At 41.9% G+C, this 23,057-nt stretch overlaps 1 protein-coding gene across 1 annotated transcript in view; it reads right to left on the reverse strand.

Annotated features, from left to right (window-relative positions):
* Nucleotides 1-23,057, reverse strand: part of col4a6 (collagen, type IV, alpha 6) — a 106,482-nt gene that overhangs the window by 33,085 nt on the left and 50,340 nt on the right. The window contains exon 3 of the mRNA XM_079215832.1: nucleotides 14,908-14,982. Within this exon, the coding sequence (XP_079071958.1) occupies nucleotides 14,908-14,982 (75 nt within the window). The remainder of the gene's footprint in view (nucleotides 1-14,907; nucleotides 14,983-23,057) is intronic.

Below are 23,057 nucleotides of genomic sequence, written 5' to 3' on the forward strand. Positions count from 1 at the left end.
AGTATGATAATTACAAACTGACACATGCTGCCTCGTTAACAAATGATCTTATCCCCTAAAGGTACTTGTGTACTTTTACTCTACACAAGTACCGCAAAAACAGAAGAAATGTAGTCTTTGTGTTGTGTTCTTTATTATTATTATTATCATAGAAGAGAAACTGCTACTGCAGGTTTTGAAGAACCATCTGGAAAAAATGTTTTTTTTATGGATAGAATCAAAGTAGATTTTAAAGCCTTTACGCTGCAGGTGACAGGCTGCACTACCAATTCCAACCAGCAGGGTAAAAACACAGACGCTTTAACAGGTGGATGGATGAGCTGCAGAAGGAATCCCTCTCTTCAGAGGCACATTCACACCACAGCGTCCACCGCTCACAGCCTGCCATTAGCTGGTATCTCAGGCAGTAAAACAGTAAAGACAGAGAGGAGGAGAGGGAGGAAGGAGGAGAGGGAGGAGGGAGGAGAGGGAGGAGAAGGAGGAGAGAGAGACGCAGATGTCCGGGGTCAACGCAAAGTCAGAGGATTTCATTTTCAGGGTGAAAAAGATGAAGAAGATGAGCTATTTTGTTTGCTCATAAATTAATTCAAGACGTGTTGCAGCTCAATTCAACACTGATGAGACACCGGTGGTCAGGTGCAAGTGAGTGCATATTCCTAAATGTTGTCCTTAGCTTAAAGGAGTACAGTAGAGTTAAGTAAAAAAATAAAACATGGTTACGCACACGCACACGCTCTACTGTAGCACATGCACAGAGGATGCCTACACCCTTCATTACACACAAGGTAAAGGCTCACACACCCCTCCATTACAAACAGGGAGGTAAATCTCTCCCCAGCACCTGGTCCCATTGGCATATAACTCTGCCTGCAGACACACATCTGTGGAATAATAAATCCAACATCAGGGGACATCACGGGAAAAAAAAAGGTCAAATACCAGTCGACAATCTTGAGCATTTGTTTTACCCTGCAGGGAGTACCAGGCGGGTGGAGCTAATAATTATAATAAATACCCTCTTCTAAACTTTATGCTTCATTCTGCACGGCAAAGCACTAAAAAACACGTTTTAAAATACGACACCTTTGGGAAGAAATGGAAACAATAGAATGATCGCGGAGCCGCGTGAGGAATGCCATGCTAGCTGTTCCCCCTTGTTTCCAGTCTTTATGCTAAGCTAAGCTAACCGCCCGCCGGCTGCAGCTTCAAAATGGACAAAACACGCAAGTGGTATCGATCTCTATCATCCCAGTCACTGAGAAGAAGGTGAATAATATCAGATGGGACATCAAAAATATGGTACTTTACTTTTTTCACTTTTTATTTTTATATAATTAACCAATTAGGGAGAAAAAGAGGCAGAGATATCCAGCTTTGAGAATAAATACAATAACAGTTACAAAGACTGTGAAGCTCTCTGGTATAAACTAATCGGTAACACTTACATCATCTTTTATAAAGCATTGTTCCACTTTATAACTGATGGATTCACCATTTATGAATGAAATATGATATAATCATGTCGGAATACATGAATAAACTCCACTTGACATAAAGCTACAAAGAGGTCATTGTTTTGTGTGTCGGGTGTAACACCAAGTACAAGTTTACTGCTCTTGGCTTTTAAAGTGACACTGATCCTGGATCAGCCTCGACCACGGGGTGCGAGGCCGTAGCTCCGCCTCCAGGCTCACGTGGCCTCGGGGGAAGGGGGCGTGGCTAACAGTAATGACAGGGTAACCAGGTAACGCTGTCTGGCTCGCAGCTCACACCTGGTTTCACCCGCTGGGAGAAGATATGCGGGCGTCCGGCACTTTCTCTCACGCCTCGCCTTCCTTCCATCTCATTTTTTTAAATCGCCTCTAACGTGTTCTATCAGCTCCAGGGGAATAAAACACACACATACTTCGGAGGAGTTTTGGGGTCATCTCTTTCTAGTCTTTCTAGTATCCGTTATTCGGGGTCACAGGGGGTAACTTTCAAAGACTCGGCCGTCTGTCTGGTGCTACGTAAAAGGTGAATAATGCTAATCATCTTAACCATGGATGCATAGACTTTTGCCATTTGCAACAAAAAAAAAGCTAATAAATGTAACAAACGGCTACTACGATCTAATCTTCAGAGAGTCTTTCATGGTCAGCTGGAGGAGAGAGTCTCTGTTTATTCCCTAACATGGCATGGAATTCATGAATGTAGTCTGCAGAGGAAGAAGATTACAGAGTGGAGATAAAAGTGAAAGGATGAAAGGGAACTAAAAGAGGAGGAAAGTGTGTTAAAGCCTCAGATTTTGCTGCAGCAGGAAAATGACCACTAGGTGGCGATCTACCATCCCAATGCCACATGGTCAACAACCCTCAGAGGCATCTGTGTAAAACAATGTGGGAATTAAATCATTTTTCATTGCAACTTCTTTTGAATAACCTGTGTGCTAATCCTTAAAACTGTGATTAACACTCGGCCATTGTTGCATTACAAAACACTACAATGCATTTGGAGTAGCATTCTTTAGCACCTAAAGACTACAAGTCCAATATTTGCGCTACTAGCTACTAGCTAGTTGCTACATTATTTTATCTCTTGTTTGTTAGAAGGAAACATCATGTTCTTTAGAAGCTAAAAGTTTTACTTTCGCTACTAGCTCGTTGCTAAATTTGCAGTTTTGTGCGTAGAGAAAGCGTAACGTGTGTTTGTCAGTTGTTGTTTTTTACCAGAATCATACGTCAGGCGTTCACATGATGGGCTGGCTGCACGTGTACCGAAATGACTGTGACGGGGAAGGAGTTTATTTAAATTAGGGGCCTTACAAATCATATACGATTAGAATCTCAGAAGTAATTAAGTGCAGATTGTCGCAATGTTTATTGTTGAATTAAATCATACAACTCCAGTTCTGTACGGTCTGCGTTCTCTGGTGTGCCCTCTAGTGGAATCATGCAGAAACACACATAGTACATCGGAAAAAATGTACAATGAACAATTCCCGTTAGAGCAAAGAATATGTGTAAAACCAAGTGTCTGGAAAGCTCTGCAGAGTCGGTTCATATTACAACACGTCATTTCACAATATAAATAACCGTGGCGCTTTAAAGATCTAGTGTGTGGAGATTTGGCGCCATCTAGTGGCGGGGTTGCAGATTACAACCAACTGAAACTTTTCCCGTGTGCCAGTTTGTCCATTTTGAGCCACCGTAGAAACCCAGACCCGCTCCTATATGTAGAAAAAGACGACTGATTCTAAGGTCACAAAAACAAAAAAGATGCTTATTTTCAAGCATACTTATGAATATTATATTCATAAGTATCCCACTAAATGCTACACGCTGGTCCCTCTAAAGCCATCACGCTCTTTTTTGTCTTTAGTCCACATGGTTCACATCTGGTCTGTACATAAATAAAGCACTTTGCTTTTTAAAGACACGGCGACACATTTTATCAGCGATCATCCTGGCAGCGCCCGCCGACACCGTCTCCCCGCCGACGCCCTCGCCAGTTGGCATCCCCGTCTGTTTTCATGCCAGTCCGGCGGGTCTCCGCCCCGGCTCTTCCAGACCTTCCATCCTCATCACCTTCCAGCAGACTGGTCAGTTTGTAGGCTCAAATCCCCTCCAGCACAAAGGGCACAATGGAGCCCATTCTGGGCCGCTAAGCTCTCTGGACTTACCGCTCCCATCGGGCCGACCTCACTTCCTGATCGGGGAGAGTGCTTGGACAGACAGATTCTAGCCGCCATGCGTGTGAAAACCAGCGTGTGTGTGTGTGTGTGTGTGTGTGTGTGTTGTCCACCAACACACACGCCCACAAACCCTGCGAACACACACCCTCGGGCCCTCTGAGGATTTATCGGGACGCATTGTTTTGAGCTATGAGTGTGCGAGTCGGGGAGGGGGGGAAGATTTTAGCTGTCACACCGCATGCTCACTCGGGGACGGTGATGGGTGCAACGCGGGGAAAGGGGGGGGTAGGGGGGGGGGGTGCAGGCGGGCCAATGTTGGGTCTTTGGGTGCGAGTTTAATCAGTTTGATAACCTAATTACAGGTCGGGCCACGGGAATCGGCGGAACCTCAAACGCCCCGCAAAGAAAAGGCAACAAGAATGTGGTCAAAGGGACGGGACTTTTGATGCTGTTGAGGATGAAACAAGTGAACACACTAGCTAAAAAGAGAGAGACGACCTCGTGACCTCAGCACACGGGACGGTTGAGAATACATTTATATGGAGGGTAAAATAATCTCACTGGGAGCAGTTGGGCGCTCAGGATACGATCAATCTTTGCATTTTGCTTGTTCATTGGACAGTTGTGTTGATCATTTTGCAAGGTTCAGTGAGATGTTTTTGGCAATTCCTATTCTGACTTTCGCTGCATTTGCATCCATATTTAAGACGGCTATTGATTTATTTTGTAATGTTCGATTTACTTCCTGTCTATCAGATTATCATTTTTCTTCTTCCACCTATTTAACGTTGTGTCTTTCTATATTTTCCTGGACTCAAGCATCTCATCCACCAGAGTTTGACCCGTTCAAAAATACCAAAGCAACGCTCCAGATGTTCAATAAATTGCTCCAAAGCGTCTCCATTTTCCTGATTGACGACTTGTCGCCATCTCGGTCAAGGAGAGGCTGGAAGTAGAGGTTGTAAAAATGGAAATACCGGTAGTTTCAAACATTGGTAACACTTTAACAGACAGTCAATTTGTGTGGTTTATAATTTAACTGTGTCATACTGCACACAAGAAATATTTGAGTTGTCTCTGCTTTAGCTATGACTGTGCTGTTTTCCATCGAGTGGCAGGACTTATATTTTGAGGAGAGTAAAGCGCCTCCAGCAGAATCATTCCCACCCCTCCTCTGCACATCTGACTCATCTGTTTGTAGAAATTGGCCGCCATTAAACAAACAACCTGTTGTCTCTTTTCCATCCAGGTGCTTTCCCCTCCAATAAAAAACCCCATTAGCGGTCAGCGGTGACCCCCCCCCCCCTAATTTGCCTTTTGAATGAAAAACACGACGAGGAAAGAAAAAGTTTGTGGTTTCTCCAACTGAAAAGAATAAAACATGAAATTCCCCATGAGGCTGTTAAGGTAAAGCTATAAAAAATAAAACACAGGACTTTTCACTCCGCAGCCCTAAAAACTTTTACTAATTGGCGTATTCGGAAAAAAAAGTGCCCGAGGTGGCGACAGCGTCTCCGAGTGCAAACGGCAGACGTAATTGTCACGTTTGGCTCGTTTAAACCTGTAAGGCCTTTAAAAGTGATGTACAGCTGCGGCCGCTGAGGTAATGTGGATAAAGACAATAAAATAAAGATGTTTACGACACTCAATTTCACTCGCGTCGTAAAGATCTCGCTCTTTCTCTGCGACGCAGCGACACATAAAGTTGCATTTTGGATTCAAAAAATGGTTCTTTGTGACGGAAACCAGACTTATTTACAAACCGGTATTTCATTGAGAGATAGAGTAGCGAAAGAAGCTTCACATGTGGAGAGAAAAAGAACAAAAAAAGTGATAATAATGATAATTATTGGTCTTCCAATAGTGACAAAGCTGCGCAAAGTCACCTGTAAAATGTCTTCCTGTTCACTTTTATCTCTTGTACATGTCATTAGTTATTCCTCCTCATGTAATGCTACTTATTGTTTTGATTTTATTAAAGTTTCATGATATATTTAAACGCTAGAATATAATGTTTTTGCTACATATCGTGTGCAATTAACAGATGGACTGCAGCCAAGTTTAAAACCAAATTGAGGGCAAATATTGACCAAACTTACAGACAATTAGCGCAAAAAAAAAGTGAATTAACGAGCTCCTCTGGGCCAAAATCCTTGTTTAGAAACAAGCTGAAGTGTTTTGACGGCAGAGACGGCCAAGAATGTGGAAGAAGACGACGACAAGAACAAAAACAGGGTTTCAGATTTGATTCATATGTGAAGCTCCTGGTTTCTTCTTCTCTTTGTTTATAACGCGCGGAGGACGAAGAGGCAAAAGGACCGACGTGTGTGAAGACGAGTTCCAGCCAGCTGTGTTTAGTTAGCTCGCCATTTCAGATTCCTGCAGTTTGTTCATATGCATGTGCATATTTTCTCTATCAGTGTGTGTGTGTGTGTGTGTGTGTGTGTGTGTGTGTGTGTGTGTGTGTGTGCGTCAGCAGCGTGGGACTCTACTTCTCCTCTACTACGAGTCCAGAGATACAGCAGCTGTACTTCCTCCTGAGCCAATCAGACGCCACCCAACCTGCAGGTGACTCCTCCGCATGGATTATGATTGTGTTATGTTGTTTTGTGTCTCTTTGTAGATGTTGTGTGTCTTTTCGGTTGTTATGTGTTTCATTTTGGTTGTTTTGTGTCTCTTTGTAGATGTTTTGTGTCTCTTTTTTGTTGTTTTGCATCTCTTTGTAGATGTTTTGTGTCTCTTTTTTGTTGTTTTGCATCTCTTTGTAGATGTTTTGTGTCTCTTTTTGCTTGTTTTGTTTCCCTCTTTAGATGTTTTGTATCTTTTCGGTTGTTTTGTGTCTCTTTTTGGTTGTTTTTTGTGTCCCTCTGTAGATGTTTTGTGTCTCTTATTTGTTGTTTTGGGACTCTTTTTTGTTGTTTTGCATCTCTTTGTAGATGTTTTGTGTCTCTTTTTGGTTGTTTTGTGTCCCTCTGTAGATGTTTTGTGTCTCTTTTTGGTTGTTTTGCATGTCTTTGTAGTTTTTTTGTGTCACTTTGTCGATGTTTGTGTCTCGCTTTGGTAAGTTTGTATTCTCTTTGTGGATCTGGTGACCCCTTTGTGACTTCCCAATGAGAAATGTTATCACTAACTTCAAACAGAGGCTCTTTCCGGCCCCCTGAACCCCTGGACCCCTGAACCCCTGGACCCCTGGACCCCTGAACCCCTGGACCCCTGGACCCCTCCAGTAGACCAGTGCACCAGCCCCTCTTTATCCCTGCGTCTATACTTATGGTCGAGGTCAAAAGCATCTTCTCAAGTTCACTTTTAATTGTGTAATAATCTTGAAATAATCATTTTATGAGATTGAAGACAAACCACACACACACACACACACACACACAATTGCAAATCCTAAAGTATTTTTATCCTTTTGAAAGGGGACGAGCATCTACACGTTTAACAGCTCTAAGTTTGAGCTTCAGCAACGAGCAGGGTGGGACAAAATAAATACATCATAAATTATAGTTCGGATTTGTGTTAAATGTGTATGTGTGTGTGTGTATGTGTGTGTGTGTGTGTGTGGAAATGTCATAAATAACTGTGCCGTCATCGTCACATCAAATCACAAGAGCCTATAAAATCAGTAATAACCTGTTGTGTACATTCCTTCACAGGTTTGCCCTTTGTATATATGTGTGTGTGTGTGTGTGTGTGTGTGTGTGTGTGTGTGTGTCATCAGATCACCCAGAAGGTGTCTATTTCCTGCTCTGTGCATGAGAAGACATGGAGGAGGAACCCGTTAAACCTTCCCTTTCTTCCCTTTGGCATGTTTCCACTTCCTCTACTTTTATTCTACATTATCGAGTCTTTCTCAAACTTTTGTGCGGAAACACAAGAAACTGCTCAAACTTGGACTCTTGTCCGCGGCGGTTCCTCCAGCGGCCATGTGAGGGCAGTAGTGCGCACTGGAACCTGAGAAGACGCAGCTACAGGTCTTTGATTCTGGATTTATTTCTTCTTCTACTGTTGTGTGTACCGTTGTAGATTTAAGCTTCTTCACTAAACAGGAAACAGGGACGGGACTTTCTGTTTGTTTTGTTGTTTTACCTTTTAAACAAATATTTCAACCACAAATGTACTATTTGTATATCAATTTCTCAGCCAGAATTACCTTGAACTCTTGAAGAAAACGTTACTCTCCTTTTAATTCAATTCATCAAAACATTTCTTAGTTTTCTTTTATTCTTCGTTCACCGTTTTCTTAAGAATTCAAGGTAACATGAGGAGAGTGTTCTCAGTTTGTGGGCTAAATAAAATGGGATTTAATAAAGTTATAGGATTTAAAACCATTACACATCCAAAAAGGAAGCTGAGAAAGAAGAGACGGTGTGTGTGTGTGTGTGTGTGTGTGTGTGTGTAAGGGGGATAAAGAGACACACACACTTCGGCCTGTCTATCTCAGAGTCTGTGATCCTGCTGCCCCTGACCTTCTTGTCTACAATGGCCTTTGTGTTGGCTGTGACCTTTAACCTTTGCAAGACTAAACTCAGTGCTTTGTGAGGGGATGAGTGGCAGGTGTGTGTGTGTGTGTGTGTGTGTGTGTGTGTGTGTGTGTGTTTAAGAGACAAGTTCAAAGCTAGAAATCGCATCCTTTTTCTATAATTTCAGCTCTGAAGACAAGGAGGCGACTTTTTGTTTGTCGAGACATTTTGGGACAAAGGGAGGTAAAATGGCTGCTGTACCACCATTTTATATGTCCACGTATAGGTGTGTGTGTGTGTGTGTGTGTGTGTGTGTGTGTGTGTGTGTGTGTGTTGAGACGAAGCCCAAACAAAGACCACCGCCCTGCTTTTAGACTCCAGCCTCAAAAGGAGGGACAAGCTGATAAAATGCCATGCAGGGGCCCAAGAGTGTGTGTGATAAGAATGTCCTGTAAATCACCACACACACACACACACACACACACACACACGCACACACACGCACACACAAAATCACTTACAATGTGAAAACCGCACTTCACAATCTCAAACGCGGCACATTAGAGGACGCAGGGCGAGATGAGCGATAAGGAATAAGGAGATCAAAGCCGTGGTTCCGGCTCCTCTCGGGGTCCGTGCTGATTATCTCCGTCTGTGTGTGTTTGACAAAGGTACACACACGGGATCTTCCTTCTAGCGTGCCTCAGTTCTGCTTTCCTTTATCCTTCCCTCTTTCTCCACGTTTTTCAATCCTTAACTGTCTTCAACATCTCCGTCTGGATCTTCCTCTCCTGCCATCTTCCTGGATGTTTTTATTTCCTGCTTTGGGATTAAAGTCTCACTTTCTCACTCCGTTGCTTTCAGGAGAAAAATAAAATCTCTCATCTTCCTCTTCCTCCTGGTTTGACATAAAAGGGATCCAGCCTGTCTCTCTCTCTCTCTCTCTGTCTCCCAGGATTAAAGTAAAGGAATTCAGGGATGGAGAGACGGCGTCTTTCAGCGAGAGGCCCCCGCAGGAGGGGTTCATCCCTCCATCTCTTATCTCCCCATCCCAGCGAGACACACATCCACTATCACTTTACCCTCATCGTCTTTTTAAAGGACCGTTCCTCTCTGAGCATCCTTTATTCCTGCCGCCCTTTTGTTGTCTGGGCGAGAGAGAGAGAGAGAGAGAGAGAGAGATTCTGTCTATCCGTCTCACACACGTATGTACTATGTATGTTTGTATATTCAGCTTCAGAATGAAGGAGGGATGAATGGAGAAAGAGAGAGATTGTTTCTATCTGTCTCACATACTTATGTATGTTTGGATGGATGAAGGAGAGAGCAGAGAGAGAGAAAGAGGGAGAAAGAGAGCGAGAGAGACTCTTTTCTATCTGTCTCACACACTTACAAGTTTGTATATTCAGCTTCAGAAGGAGGGATGGATTGATGGAAGAGAGACAGAGAGAGAGAGAGAGAGAGAGAGAGAGCGACATGCAGACGGAGGTCTATAATCGATAATGAAATAAAACACTTCCGGACTCCGTAAGTGGAAACGCGTGTTGACCTAACTAACCACTGCTTGAACACACAGCGGCCATCCCGTCATCCCCGACGCTTTGACCTTTGACCTTTGGTTCACCCGAGGGGAGTGGATGTTATTGGACCTGATGGGTCCAAGACGACGCAGAGGAAAGTCACACACATGTGAACACAGGCTTTTAAATACAAAGTGGAACCCTTTGACTATTAATAACAAAAGCAAAGGACTAAAAGCAACACGCGCCGTCTGGACCGCGTCGTCTGCGTGTTTGTGTTGGGATCGGATGCTTCATCACCCGGGGAGGAGGATCTGACTCAGGCAGGAGCGGTGGATGCTCCAGATGATGAGGTCCATCCAGCAGAACAGAGGGGCGTCTTTGTCCTTTTTCCAATATGGCACCGGATGTTTGCTTTCGTGGCACGTTTATTAGCCGGAGGGAACATCTTCAGTTCATAACTTCTGTCTCGGCACGTCAGTCCTCCTCCTCCTCCTCCTCTTCCTCCTCCTCCTCCTCCTCCTCCTCCTCCTCCTCCTCCTCCTCTAATGATGCACCGGTGCGTGCGATGCCCTCCGGAGATATCGGTGGAACAGCAGGATTAACGACGGAAACAAGAAGATTTGTTTGTTTCCAAAGGTTCGCGGCTTTTGTTTATGAGTGATGAGAATGCTTAATGATAAATAAATATAATGTTGTAACTAACGATGTAATAGGTTGGTTGCATGAGGTATAAGCTCAACGATTACTAACTTTTCTGACTATTTAAAGCAAAGAAATTCTGTGTTCGTGGCCCTTCTACAGGCAGCAGCTAGTTAGCTTAGCTTAGCATTATTGAGTGCTGTTTAACACTTTTGTACGAATTTAACAAACAAAATGTAAAGTGTTGATTTGTGAGCTTTAGTGTTACTGGTTGGCTGCTTTTGTTAGCTTTGAACAGAGCTAGGCTAGCTGTTTCCCCCTGTTTCCAGCCTTTATGCTAAGCTAAGCTAAGCTAAGCTAATCGGCTGCTTGCCCCATGCTCCAGTGGTATCGATCTTATCTTCTAAATCTTTGTAAGAAAGCATAACAGTGTAAATCCCAAACATATGAAACAATTTCTTTAACTTGAATTTGTTATTTTCACTTTAAAACAAACTTTTCCGTAATTTACAAAATCTATTCGGACAGTTTTGTGCTTTGGCTTCTTTTTGGGAAGGCTTTTATGCAACAAGAGTCATCTTAAAGATGTGTTGACGCACACCATGCTTATTACTTTGACATCTCCCTGAGACACACACAGTAATTACACTAGCACAGAACACGCCGTACTTCATGGAGAAATGACCTTTTGATCAACCTGCTGTTTGTTCAGGTAAACGGCTGACAGGCGTTCGCCCTCGGGGATCAACAGAGCATCTGTCTGATTCCTCTCACTACGTGTTGCCAGTTCAAGTTAAACATGGCAAACGTGGAACGAGATCATAACTCTATAAGGAATATACATCGTGAATATGGATGTAGTTATGAATTGAATATGTATGAGGATAACTCATATATTATTAGTATGCACCCTTAGTTTGTCAATATCTTTCTCACCAGCAGTTCTCAAATGAATCGGTACTTTTGGGGATTTTCAGGGTGTAATCGGAAATGATCGGAATGATTTTTGGGGGGTATATTGTATCAAATTAATTCACACTTTTTGTGGCAAATGACTGGAATTAGATACATAAAGGAATTATAAAATGCATCTCCTGGAACCAAAATGTTTAGCCTAATCCTATTTATTGTTTTAGTTGTGTTTAGAGGTTGTACATGATTATATATTATTGTAGCTCTGATTTTTATGTTTAATTTGATACCTAACATGTTTTTTCTGTTTCTTTTTTGGATTTATACAATGTTTTTTTTCTTGATTTGTACGTTGTGACCTGATATAAAACGGCTCAAAGAGTTTTAATCGGGCCGAGCTGAAGAAAAACATCCTTAGATAACATTATTATTATAATTAATATATGTTAATGCTCCGCTGCTAGAATTAAGAAGTTTAACATCTTTAACGTGGCGCGTACAGAACATCTAGCTTGTAACTGAATTCATGTTTATCGTGCTCTGAAACTATTTTTTAAAAAGAGATAAGCGTAAACACCGCCTGTGAGCTCGAGATGAGCGGGAACAAAGACCGGCGAGGGCAAAAGTAAAACTGAAAAGGGACGAATAAGCACCGTACCACTTAAACGCGTCAGCTAAAGAAGGTAATCCAGTGGCGGCCGTGCCATTTAGGGCCGGCAGAAGGCCTGCGCCGGGTAGCTGGGTTACCTGAGCTGTATCATTTACCTGCAGGCCGCCGCTGTGTCATCTACCTGAACTCGCCTCCACACTGCGTGCAGTAAGTGCAGCCTTCTGTGTCAGACAGTAATTGATGTTTGGATAGCGACCGAGGGACAGTGTGAAGCTTACAGGTAGTCTGCTTTTAGCCAGATGTGGACACACACACACACACACACACACACACACACACACACACACACACACACACGTCTCAGCTGGAGTTTGTTTCTTTTTCGAAAGGATTTACATAGACGCAGACTTTGACACTGTTAAAAATAGTATATATATATATATATATATATATATATATATATATATATATATATATATATATATATATATATATATATATATATATATATACACATACAGAGATATTTAAAGGACGTGGAAGACTTCTAGATGTGTGTTAGCATGAGCAGCATCAGTCCCGTATAGAGAAACTTCTGTCTGCACTTCCTGTTTCAAGCTGAAGGGGAAATGAGGCAATAAAAGTGCAATAGTTTCCATAAAATAATATGAACTTTGAGCTAAAAATAACTGCATTAAAGGACGGAATTTACCCAATTTAATTTTTGATTGATGCGACATTAGTGGACAATTGTGTGTACGTGATTTATGGGTACAACTAAAGTGATTTATTTATTAGAAAACAATTGAACTTTTCTTTTATTCATTGTGTTTTAACTTCTTTATTATTTTTTGTTTCTTGTTAAGCAGCTGGTAAAGTTGGTTTATTTCAATAGATTTCTGGGTATTTTACAGCAATCTATGCTATACATAATAATATATTCCTAACTAGTAACTCAAGTTATCAAATAAATGTAAAAAGTACAAAATAGAGGCGGAGCTAACCTTCTGATTGATGGTGGAACACAATACATATCGTATGTACTTATACGATACAACTGATGTCCCTTTATTGAAATATTCTTTAATATTTTACAGGCAGTACATTGCAAATGTATGGATTTAATTTAAAGCCGCTAAAAAAAACTCTTTCATATTATATTATACTATATACTACATCATATTATGCTGTATTGTATGTTTGTATTGTTCCTCTGTTGTAATCTTTGATCAATATCTGGCCAATCATTCTTTTCATGATGAATAAAGTTCTTATCTATCTTCTCTAATCTTACTTCATTTCTAATTATTATTATTATTATTATAGACTCATGGAAGGCACACACTGGTTCTCTTGTGTCTGAGACCAAACCTTTTCCCTTTGAATATCGCTTTGTGTTGACATTCCAACATAACATTCCTCATGAATATAGGGTTTCTGTGTTGTTTATGTTCATCAGATGTTTTCAAAAGTAAAAAAAGCTCTTTCTGACTCTTCATAAGCATAAAATAGTACTTAAATATTTACGGCCACCACCGTCCTGACCTGATGATGCTGCTGCACTTAAAGGCGCTCGTTAATGTACAGGAATTTACATATATATTTACATATTTACATATATATATTGACGTGTAAAACACAAAGCCTTCCTCTTAACTGTCACATAAATCAGAGCGCAGAGCTCTGAGTGTGGATCCTAAAATGTAAACAGATGCAGGTAAAACTCTGCATCACGATACTGAAATAAGTGTGTGTGTGTTATTGCATATTGTATATATGATAGTGTTTATTTCATAATGACAAAAAGATGAGTTATTCGCTTTAAAGGCAGTTTTGTTATCGTCTGATCTTCCTCGCCTGGAGAAATCACAACATTGTCTGTGAGGATATTAAAACACGTGTAACTTTGATCCATGCTGATAACGTCTTTGACTGTCGATGTAAAGAGATGAAAATAAAAATGTAAAGGCAATTTACTTTTTCCCCGCAACTTAATTAATTTCCCAAAACAGTTCACCTCAACTGAATGAATGCAGTGGAACAAATACAAAGCAAACCACTAACCTCACACCCTAAATATAGAACGATTCATGTATAAGCTGCTATGTGATGGATAATTAAAATATGAAGACATATTCTTTCTTTCACAGTTTGATGTCATAAAAAAAAAAGAAATAACCGCACTTCCATCTGTGACATGATGAGTTATAGATGATCGGTGTCTATATTTGTGTTTTAGGCGGGGATTTGATTGATGGATATATTAGGTTTAACATACATCAGAACAAAGTAGTTAATTATAACACTTAAAATAGCATATTATGTAGAAAAATCTGCTGATAAAACAAGTTGTGTGTGTTTACACCCAGCCGATGCACCACATCTTCATACCTAGACGACAGAATGTCCCAAAAACGTTTTATGCATCGTTGTGAAACCACTCGATTAGGTTTAGGCAACAGTTTCATACAGTATGCAACTTAAAATAACTCAAAGTGTCGCCGTTTGGTTTCACACGTGACATTAACAGCGGTCTCCTGGGTGAAAGTCCTGTGCGTTGACATTGTCGCTCTTTATACTTTATTCACCCAACCTCCTCCTCTGCTGCCGTCATAATCACTGCGGCCTCAAACACACGAATAAATAAATATAGAACATATAAAGTAAATACGCTGCTTGCACAGAGGACGTCATTAACCAATCACACAACTGATATCTAACAGATTAAGACACTGTGATAGCAAGGTGCATTATGGGACAAAACATTCTTTTGAAAAGAAACAAAACATAGATTTCTTTTCAAAAACTTCAAGATCATGTTACATATATCTTGTCTGTACGTTTGTGTGATTATTTATTTGAATATTGAGAACTTTGCATCTCCATATAAGACAACTTTTGCATGATGTCATAACTACCCAAGGAAATGTGTAGTTTTATAATGTGACATAATAAGTAAACGCATCATCTCTGCGTGTGGAACAGGAACTCAAATTTTTTTTTGTGACAGATATCGAGAGTGAAGCCGTAAGATGGTCGCTAATAAAGACCAAACATCTGTATCAGAGACGTGAACATGTGACTCACCCTGCTGCCTTTCTCTGGGTTGCACCTGCATCCTTCGCCGCAGTTTCTGCCGGCACACGGCTCGTCCGACGTTCCCTGCAGAGAAAGAAGAAAGGGAAGGAGACTGTAAGAATACGTAAGAAGAACCTTCGTTGAAGATCAGACATTTTGGAGTTTGAACGTTCGAGCGACACACATTCATAAAAGAAACAAATCACACAAAGAGATGGAAAACAGAGGCAGAGCACAAAGAAAGACATCCGTGAGTCATGAGGATATGACGAGAAGTTGCATCAGAGAGAAGTTTGCAAGGATTTAAACCGGATTTAGGAGATCCAGTCGGTGCTGAGTGAAAAAGTGCATAATTCTTTAAAGGGCGGATTTAATTATGCATCAAACACAACGCGTACGACCAGGTTCCTCTTTTGTGTTTTCAGCCTTCATTTCTTCTCCCTGTGTATTTGCCTCCAGCTCTTTTCTTTGATTAGCAGACACACACAAACCGGCTTTAACTACAACCAGAGTCCAGCATCCACCTCCACAATGTCACTGTGACCAGGGGGGCGTTTGTTTTCTCAGCCAGGGCGACCGGGCGCGTGGGGCGGGTGGGCTTCATCTTTTATCAGGAGGAAGCAGTTTGTATGAGTGAACTTTAGTTTGGAGTGAGTGACACACAATGTTTAACTAAGAGGAGGAGTTAATAATCTGCTCAAATGAGGATGAAAGAGGACAGATGTTTAATTAGAAGACGTGGCTTTTTTTTGTGGAGAATTGTTGTTTTCAAGGTCGATAATTAACTTTGAAACGTTTATGCAAAAATGGACAAGAAATCCTTTAAGAGCTCGAAAATAAACCTGTATATGAGTAGGTAACTAGATCATGTAATATGACTGAAAGCTCCAGAACAGCTTGAGTTAAAGGTTTACATCCATAACACACATTATATGAAATGATCTTAAACTCTTTGCTCATACGCTGCATGTGATAACAATCATTTAAATAGTTCAGATGTACTGCGCTTTAATTTGAAAAAAGACAAGAAAATTACAATATTGCCACAACTTCAAAGAAACAAAATGGCGTTTTCTCACTTGCAAGATCTTTTGACTAAAAGTACTCTTCCTTGCATTTCATACGCCCCACATCAAGCTACAGACTAGCTCCTGTGTTCAGGGTGGCATTCCTGAGATCTGCCCGAACATCACGCCGCGCTCTAAGACTCTATAAGCGGAGAGCTCGCATAAGCTGACGTATGAGCGGCTTAAGCTCACATGTACGAGCCTCTTAAAACCCGACGCCATCTTTTCACTTGACGGACCGCATGGTGAGCAGATATACGGGTTTTGAAGTGTTAAACGCCGTCAAATACATGACTATAACACACTTAATTACCTCCTTGTGAATATAGGAGTAAATGCCTCATAAGAGTGCATAGTTTCGGGGGTCTGTTCGAGGTCAAACTCAAAGGTCGCGGCTGGCATTTCAATGTGATTAGTGGATGAAAGGGTGGAGGAGAGGAAGGGAGGGAGGGAGGAGGGATAAGAGGGTGTCGACTGCGGTGTGATGGAGGTTCAGGGGACAGGGGTGCATTAGTTCATACGACCACAGACTGTGAGTGCTCATAATCACAATAATCGAGGTCAAGGGCCCTCCAGGACCCCCGTAAGTAGTCATCAGATGGTCTAGTCTGGGTCTGGGCCTGATATAATAAGAGCCTGGGAAACACCGGTGGGACGACGTTTAATAAATGCTCAGTTGAAGAGGGTCGCTGAGGTGATGATTGATAGAGCAGCCCTGCACGGCGTTGATTTATTATATCTATAAAGGGTGAATTGGTCTGCTTTTGGGGAATGTTGATCACATTTTATTGATATTCTCAGGGAGGGAAACTACAAATTGCAAGAAAACTGGTAAATAGTAGAGGCAACAAGTGCATTTAATCAAATACTGTACTCAAGTATACATTTGAGGAAAAACATTTAAAACATTTCACTTCTTTAGATGAATAAACTCTTTAAAAAGCCTCTCGGATCAGCTGGTAAATGCATCGTCATATATATATATATATATATATATATATATATATATATATATTTACATACATACATTTTTACATATTTTTTTTGCTTAAATTATAAATATATATACTCGTTGAATATTTTTAGTACGTTTTAGGCTAAGCTACTCCTCCACCATTCAATAAAAACTGCTTTATACGGATTCTACGGATCACAAACTGGCCCTAGAGGGCTTTACAATCAACGGACGACCCTCGTATCGGAAAAGTAAAAACTTCCCGACATAAAACATGGCGTGACCCCGGTGGGGAATGAAGAGAAACGGGAGGAAAACACACAACAAGGAGAAAGCGAGCTCGGCACAAAGTATGCGAGAGAAAGGGAGAAAGAGAAGGAGGGGAAAGGTCAGCGGTGCTGCTCCTGCTTTCTTCCCTCTGATCTCCTCCACTCCTCTAATCACAATGACAGAAGGAGGGCAAGAGAGGGAGAAAGTGAGCAGGGAAACACTGACATTTGGGCTAATGGAGGGAGCAAGAAGGGAGAAAAAAGAGAGCGGAGGGAGGCCAAAAAGAGAGAGCACCTCAAATGAAACTTCTTGCCAAAGAGGCTGAAGAAGAGGACGCACAAACGGTCAAAAAAAGAACAACAAAGTAAGAGGAGCAAAAATGATGAACTTTATTAGCTTAAGGTTTAAAAATGAGGAACGACAAAAGAGCCGTGCTCTCTTAACTGCCATCTCTATATCATGTTGCTCTTATTATTCTGCTCTATCGTCCTCCTTTTGTTAAGGCATGAATACCTTCTCAGGTATTATCCAATCAGAGCGGGCCGCCTCAGATTGTCACTGGCCCGGCAGATGCATTGTTCTGGGATATAATCCAGCCTCCACCTGAGCGGGGCTAGAGATGCGCTCGGGCGCTGATCCCGATTCAGTTCTCTCGAGGGATAGCGGAGGATGTGTGATGTGGTGTCGAATACAGACATGCAGACAATAAAGAATTATTGTGGAGGTAAATATATGCACATTGGGGCAGGAAATGCTGCGTGGGTACACACAATCTACCCCAGTTCAAGTGTAAAACCCGTCAATCAAAATTAAAAGATTGTCCTCACTTCCCCTAAACTGGTCCTGGTCCTCACATGGACAGCAATACAAGAGGACACACACACACACACAGTGCAGCCCAGTTCAATCCCAACGCTTGGTGCTTTTAACTAACGTCAATGTAAACCCAGACGCGTCATTATTAGACTTTTAGAGCAACACAAGTTGTAAAAAGATGCGTGTGAAAAGAGAAGCTAACAATAATTTATTTTGCACGTTACTTCCGTACTTCCGTGCAACTTCTGCAGCTTTTTTAAATCCAAACAACAATCTTTTCTAAAACTTAACCAAGTAGTTTTGTTGCCTAAACCTAATTAAGATGTTTCCCGTGAAGATGGAAGTTTATTTTGAAAAGCAGGAAATTGGCACACGTTGCTGGACCTTCGCAGGACAAATTAGGAGTCACCTTTTGAGGATCGGTTGTTACTTTACAAGCGTACTTGTTTAAAGTTAAACGCCCAACCATTCAAGATAGTGCGCCGGGTGGTTCTGCCAAAAAAGCCATAAAATATGACGAGTACCGACGAGATCAGGTTTCGGCGGGCTACATTCTTCCACAGAGAACAAAGAGGACAAAGATCTGAAACCCTGGTTTCACAATATGAAAGCTACTTGATCGTGTAATCATCTTACACCCTCTTGAAACACAACCTGCAAGTGTGTTGCTTTGTAATTTTGGGTGAAAAGGCCCTTTATGCTGCAAGGGTTCTGGAGCCAGCGAGGTTAAGTTAGAAGGAATGTAAAGCGGCTACAGGGTCGGACTCGTACAGATACTGTTACAGTACTGCAGACTCGTGCATTTGCATATTCGCTTGCTGACACGGCGTGATGGAACAGGCGCGTTCCCCCATGATTCCTCCGAGTGGATTCAGCAGCTTCTTCCACTCCGTCATCCCCCGATTACGCAGCTATGTGCCTTTAAGCTTCGGCTAATGTTCCTCATACTTCACTGTCCAAACACTTTCATGTACGAGCGTCTCGACGGGGACCACGAGAGTGGCAGCTAACGCGGCGGCCGACGTCTGGACTTGCCTTCGTTCATTCCTACGAGGCTCGGCTGATGTTATCCGCGTGCGGGTTGAGTCTATAGGGTTACACGCGGCGACGCGGCTGAGACAACAACGGCGTGACGAGACAGGACAGACAGTTTGTTTTACAATGTAAATGTGAAAAGCTTTGTTTGCTTCGTATGTTATAGAATTCCTCGCATTTAGCGCGATGGCGGCGGTTTACGGGTCAGAGAGAAGCGTCTGAAGGAATGTGTGATCCTTAAAATACCGATTGCAGTGCCAGTATGTAGTTAAAGAAATACTGTATGGCACCGCTACGTTCATAAAACATGTATTCTAGCATTGGTTTAGTATAGAATAGCATTCAAAGTAAAGATAGTACTTAGCGTCAAGCTAGCTGGAGGCTGTTAAACATATTTCGCTTGAATATAAACACAATCCCTTTAATTATTTTGTCTAATAGTAAAAAAATGCCCCCAACAAATCCTTTGTTTGGTTCCATACAGTCAGAGATATTACATTTAAAGCTACAAATCAAATTTAAGAAGCTGGAAGCAGATAATCAGACATTTGGAGGAGATTCATTTTAGATTTGATCAATTACTCGACGACTCGTTTCAGCGCTAATCTCTTTGAGTCGTGTGAGCAGCGAGGTTAAGAAAATAAAGAAAAAACAATCTCCTTCAACAAAGAAAGTTATCCTAAGAAAAAAGATCAAAGGTCAAGTTCAAAGTGTTTGACTGACAGGTGAACTCTGGGAGTTGACGTGCAGAAACAGGCGATGTCATCAAAAGGCAAACCACCTTGAGTCCTGTTGACCTTTCACGCTTTCCCTACCAAGTGATGCACGGAGATTGTTTTTTCTTAATCCTCAGCCTGTGTAGCGCCCTGACATGTGTTATCAAGGGTGCAACACCTGCCAATCGGCATGTCATCGCATGCCAACAGCCAATGGGAGCGCAGAGGTTACTCCAACACCTGCCAGTCAAAATAACATTGCACAATACAAACCAATGAGCGGAGGAGCCGCTATCAGCGTTCAACAACAAGCTCATGACTGACTGGACTTTGGACGTGACCCTCGTTGCATTTCACCTGCGCCTGAACCTGACGACTTCAGGAGGAAGAAGGCTGCTTACGCAAATAAAGAAAGGCAAAGGGCAAAGAAGGAAAAAAGACTCTTTCTTCCTCCTCTTATCTCCAATAAGAGGAGGAAGAAAGAGTCTTTTTCTCCCCCTCTCTCAAGCGTCCGTGTTATGTCGTCCCTTCGTCCCCTTTCTTCTCTTCCTCCCCTCCCCATCATATCTTTCCTCTCCCTCCTCTTCCTCTCTTCCTCTCTGGTCCATCTGTGACCTTGACATCCGCCACAGGAGACCAACCAGCTGTGTTTGGGCCTCCAGCGTTCCTTCGTCTACTTCTGTTTATTCCACGCCGTGTGTGTGTGTGTGTGTGTGTGTGTGTGTGTGTGTGTGTGTACCGCTTTGTGTACTTGTACACATGCTCACGTGCATTTGTGTAGCTCGCTCCCTCTTGGAGCGTGCAGGCCACCCAGCCGGAGTCAGGTCATCCATAACTCGTGCAGACAGCGGAAACTTGTGGTGATAAAAAGTCGACACAAACAGGACGTCGCACACAACGGCGAATGTAAATAAAGTTTACCGCTGTTGTTGACTACGGATGAAATGCTTACACTTCATGAGAGGGACTCCACTTTCATGTCCACTTTTTGAAACAGTTCCAAAAGACGTATTACAAGATTTTAAAATGTTTTTGTGTGATGTACAGTAAGTGGTAGAATAGCAGAATTTCAGTTCATGTTTTCAAGGTTTTTTATTCATCCTTAAAAGGATTGTACCAGAGATATTCGTGTGTTTTTTTGTTTTAAATCACGCTCATGTATTTTTCCACGCAGCCATTGGCTTCCATTAATTTTTTTGTGCTTTCAAAATCAGTCAGCAGATTTGCGAGACTTAATGCATCCCATTTGACAATAAACCTGCATTTATTTTTTGTCAAAGCTACATTATTGTGCTAAGGTTATGCAAAGCAGACACATCACTCTGTAAACAAATGTATTGCCATTAAACAATACGTCTCAAAATGTGCAAATATTGTGCAGAAATCAATGGAAACCAGTCTGAAAAGTAGGAAAATATATACAAAAATTATGCCGCAAGAGTTTTTGGAGATAAAAAATACAAACTCTGACTTTCTTTAAAAGAACAGTTGACATACGTAGTCATGAACTTTAATCCCAGATGCATTGTGGGACTTCACGTAAGCAGATAGTAAACAGCAATGGAAATCTTCCTCTCTGAATTTCCCAATCTCTAATCCAGCTGAGACGTAATGCTGCGCAGCGCTTTAACGTCTCAACTTCTACGTCCCGACGTGCTGAGGATGCGTCTCTCCTGCAGAGTCAGAGTAAACTAAGATTAGTTAAACTAAGCTCGGCTAAAGCCGCCCCTGACACGGAGGACGGAGACAGGATAACAAAGACAGCGGGAGCCTCCCATTACACCAGGTGATATAGTGGATTTATATCCTCGTAAATTCACTGGAGAACAAATTGAAAAAATGGAGAGTCAAAGGGAGAAAACATATCTGACTGAGCCATAAATATGTGATGCCTCGGGGGAAATGTTTCTCAGCACATGGTGAGATAGATCAGACAATCCTGACATTTCAAACCTCCCATCACATAATAATCTCTTTAGACGGCTAAAACGTGATCATCTTGATAATTAAATAGTAAATAATAAGTGGCAGCCAGACAGTACATGAACACTCATACCTGTGATAAAGGTATCAATACCACAATGAAAATATACAGTTATGGAATGTAACTAAGTTTATTTATGATCTTTTACTAGTATTACAATTGCTAGTATTTCAACTATATGTTACTTTATATTTCTATTCCCATTTCAGAGGGAAATATTGTCCTATTTACACCACAAAATGTAGTTTTGGTCTCTAGTTACATAACAGATTAAATAAATATATAAATACATTTCAATGTATAAAAAGTGAATAAAATAAACCCCGTCTTTACGAGCTGCAACGTTAAAGTGATGTTCACTTTGTTGCATCATTCATTTAACGTCCACTTCCTGTCGGCTGATCTCATTCACTTCCACTCAAACAGGAAATCAACTGGTTTAAAAGCTTAAAGTTTAAAACTGTGGACTGATTTATGAAATACAATCACATCAAATCAAAATGACTGATTTCGAGGTGGAGCTCATTTGAACAGTTATCATATATTGAAATATCGTCAATTGTGCAAGGTTGCACACAAACACACACACAGACACACGCACACACACACACACACACACACACACACACACACACACACACACACACACACACACACACACACACACACTCCCTCCTCTGGCTAAGGTTCGTGCAGTCGTTATGGAACAGGAACATTACTATTAGAGAGGATTAGGACTCTACCTGCCGAGCCTTGTTGTGTCTCTCTCTCTCTCTCTCTCTCTCTCTTATCACGTTTTTTTAAGAACAAAATGAACCCGGGGCGAGAGCGGACACGCACGCCAAACAGGTAACGTGTGTCTGACTCCACTGGTGCAGGTTTATTAGCTTTATTTAGCTACCTCTAAAAGTACGTATGTGATCAGCGAGAGGACGACTGATCTGCAACCAGGAAGAGACGAAATGTGTGTGACGCTTTCCGTGCCCCACCTCGCCTCTTTTAACGGGGGCTCACCTCACCTTACAGGCCTAAATCAGGGGTTCACAGTGACCTTATAACGGCTTGTTACCCCCAAACAGATACAAAAATATATATCGCAAAAGTTGGGTTATACGCCACTACTACCTCCGGTCAGTGTCCCGCTGTAGCAAGCTAGGAGCAGCGCAAGCTAGGAGCAGCGCAAGCTAGGAGCAGCGCAAGCTAGGAGCAGCGCAAGCTAGCGCTGCTACTAGCTCCCCGCTCCTGCTGCTAGCTCCCTTCGCTGCTGCTGCTACTGTCCGAGTCCTCTCTGTCCAAGTCGGGTGTAGAGGCGGGGC

Source organism: Taurulus bubalis (assembly GCF_910589615.1).
Source record: "Taurulus bubalis genome assembly, chromosome: 3".
Lineage (NCBI taxonomy): Eukaryota > Metazoa > Chordata > Actinopteri > Perciformes > Cottidae > Taurulus > Taurulus bubalis.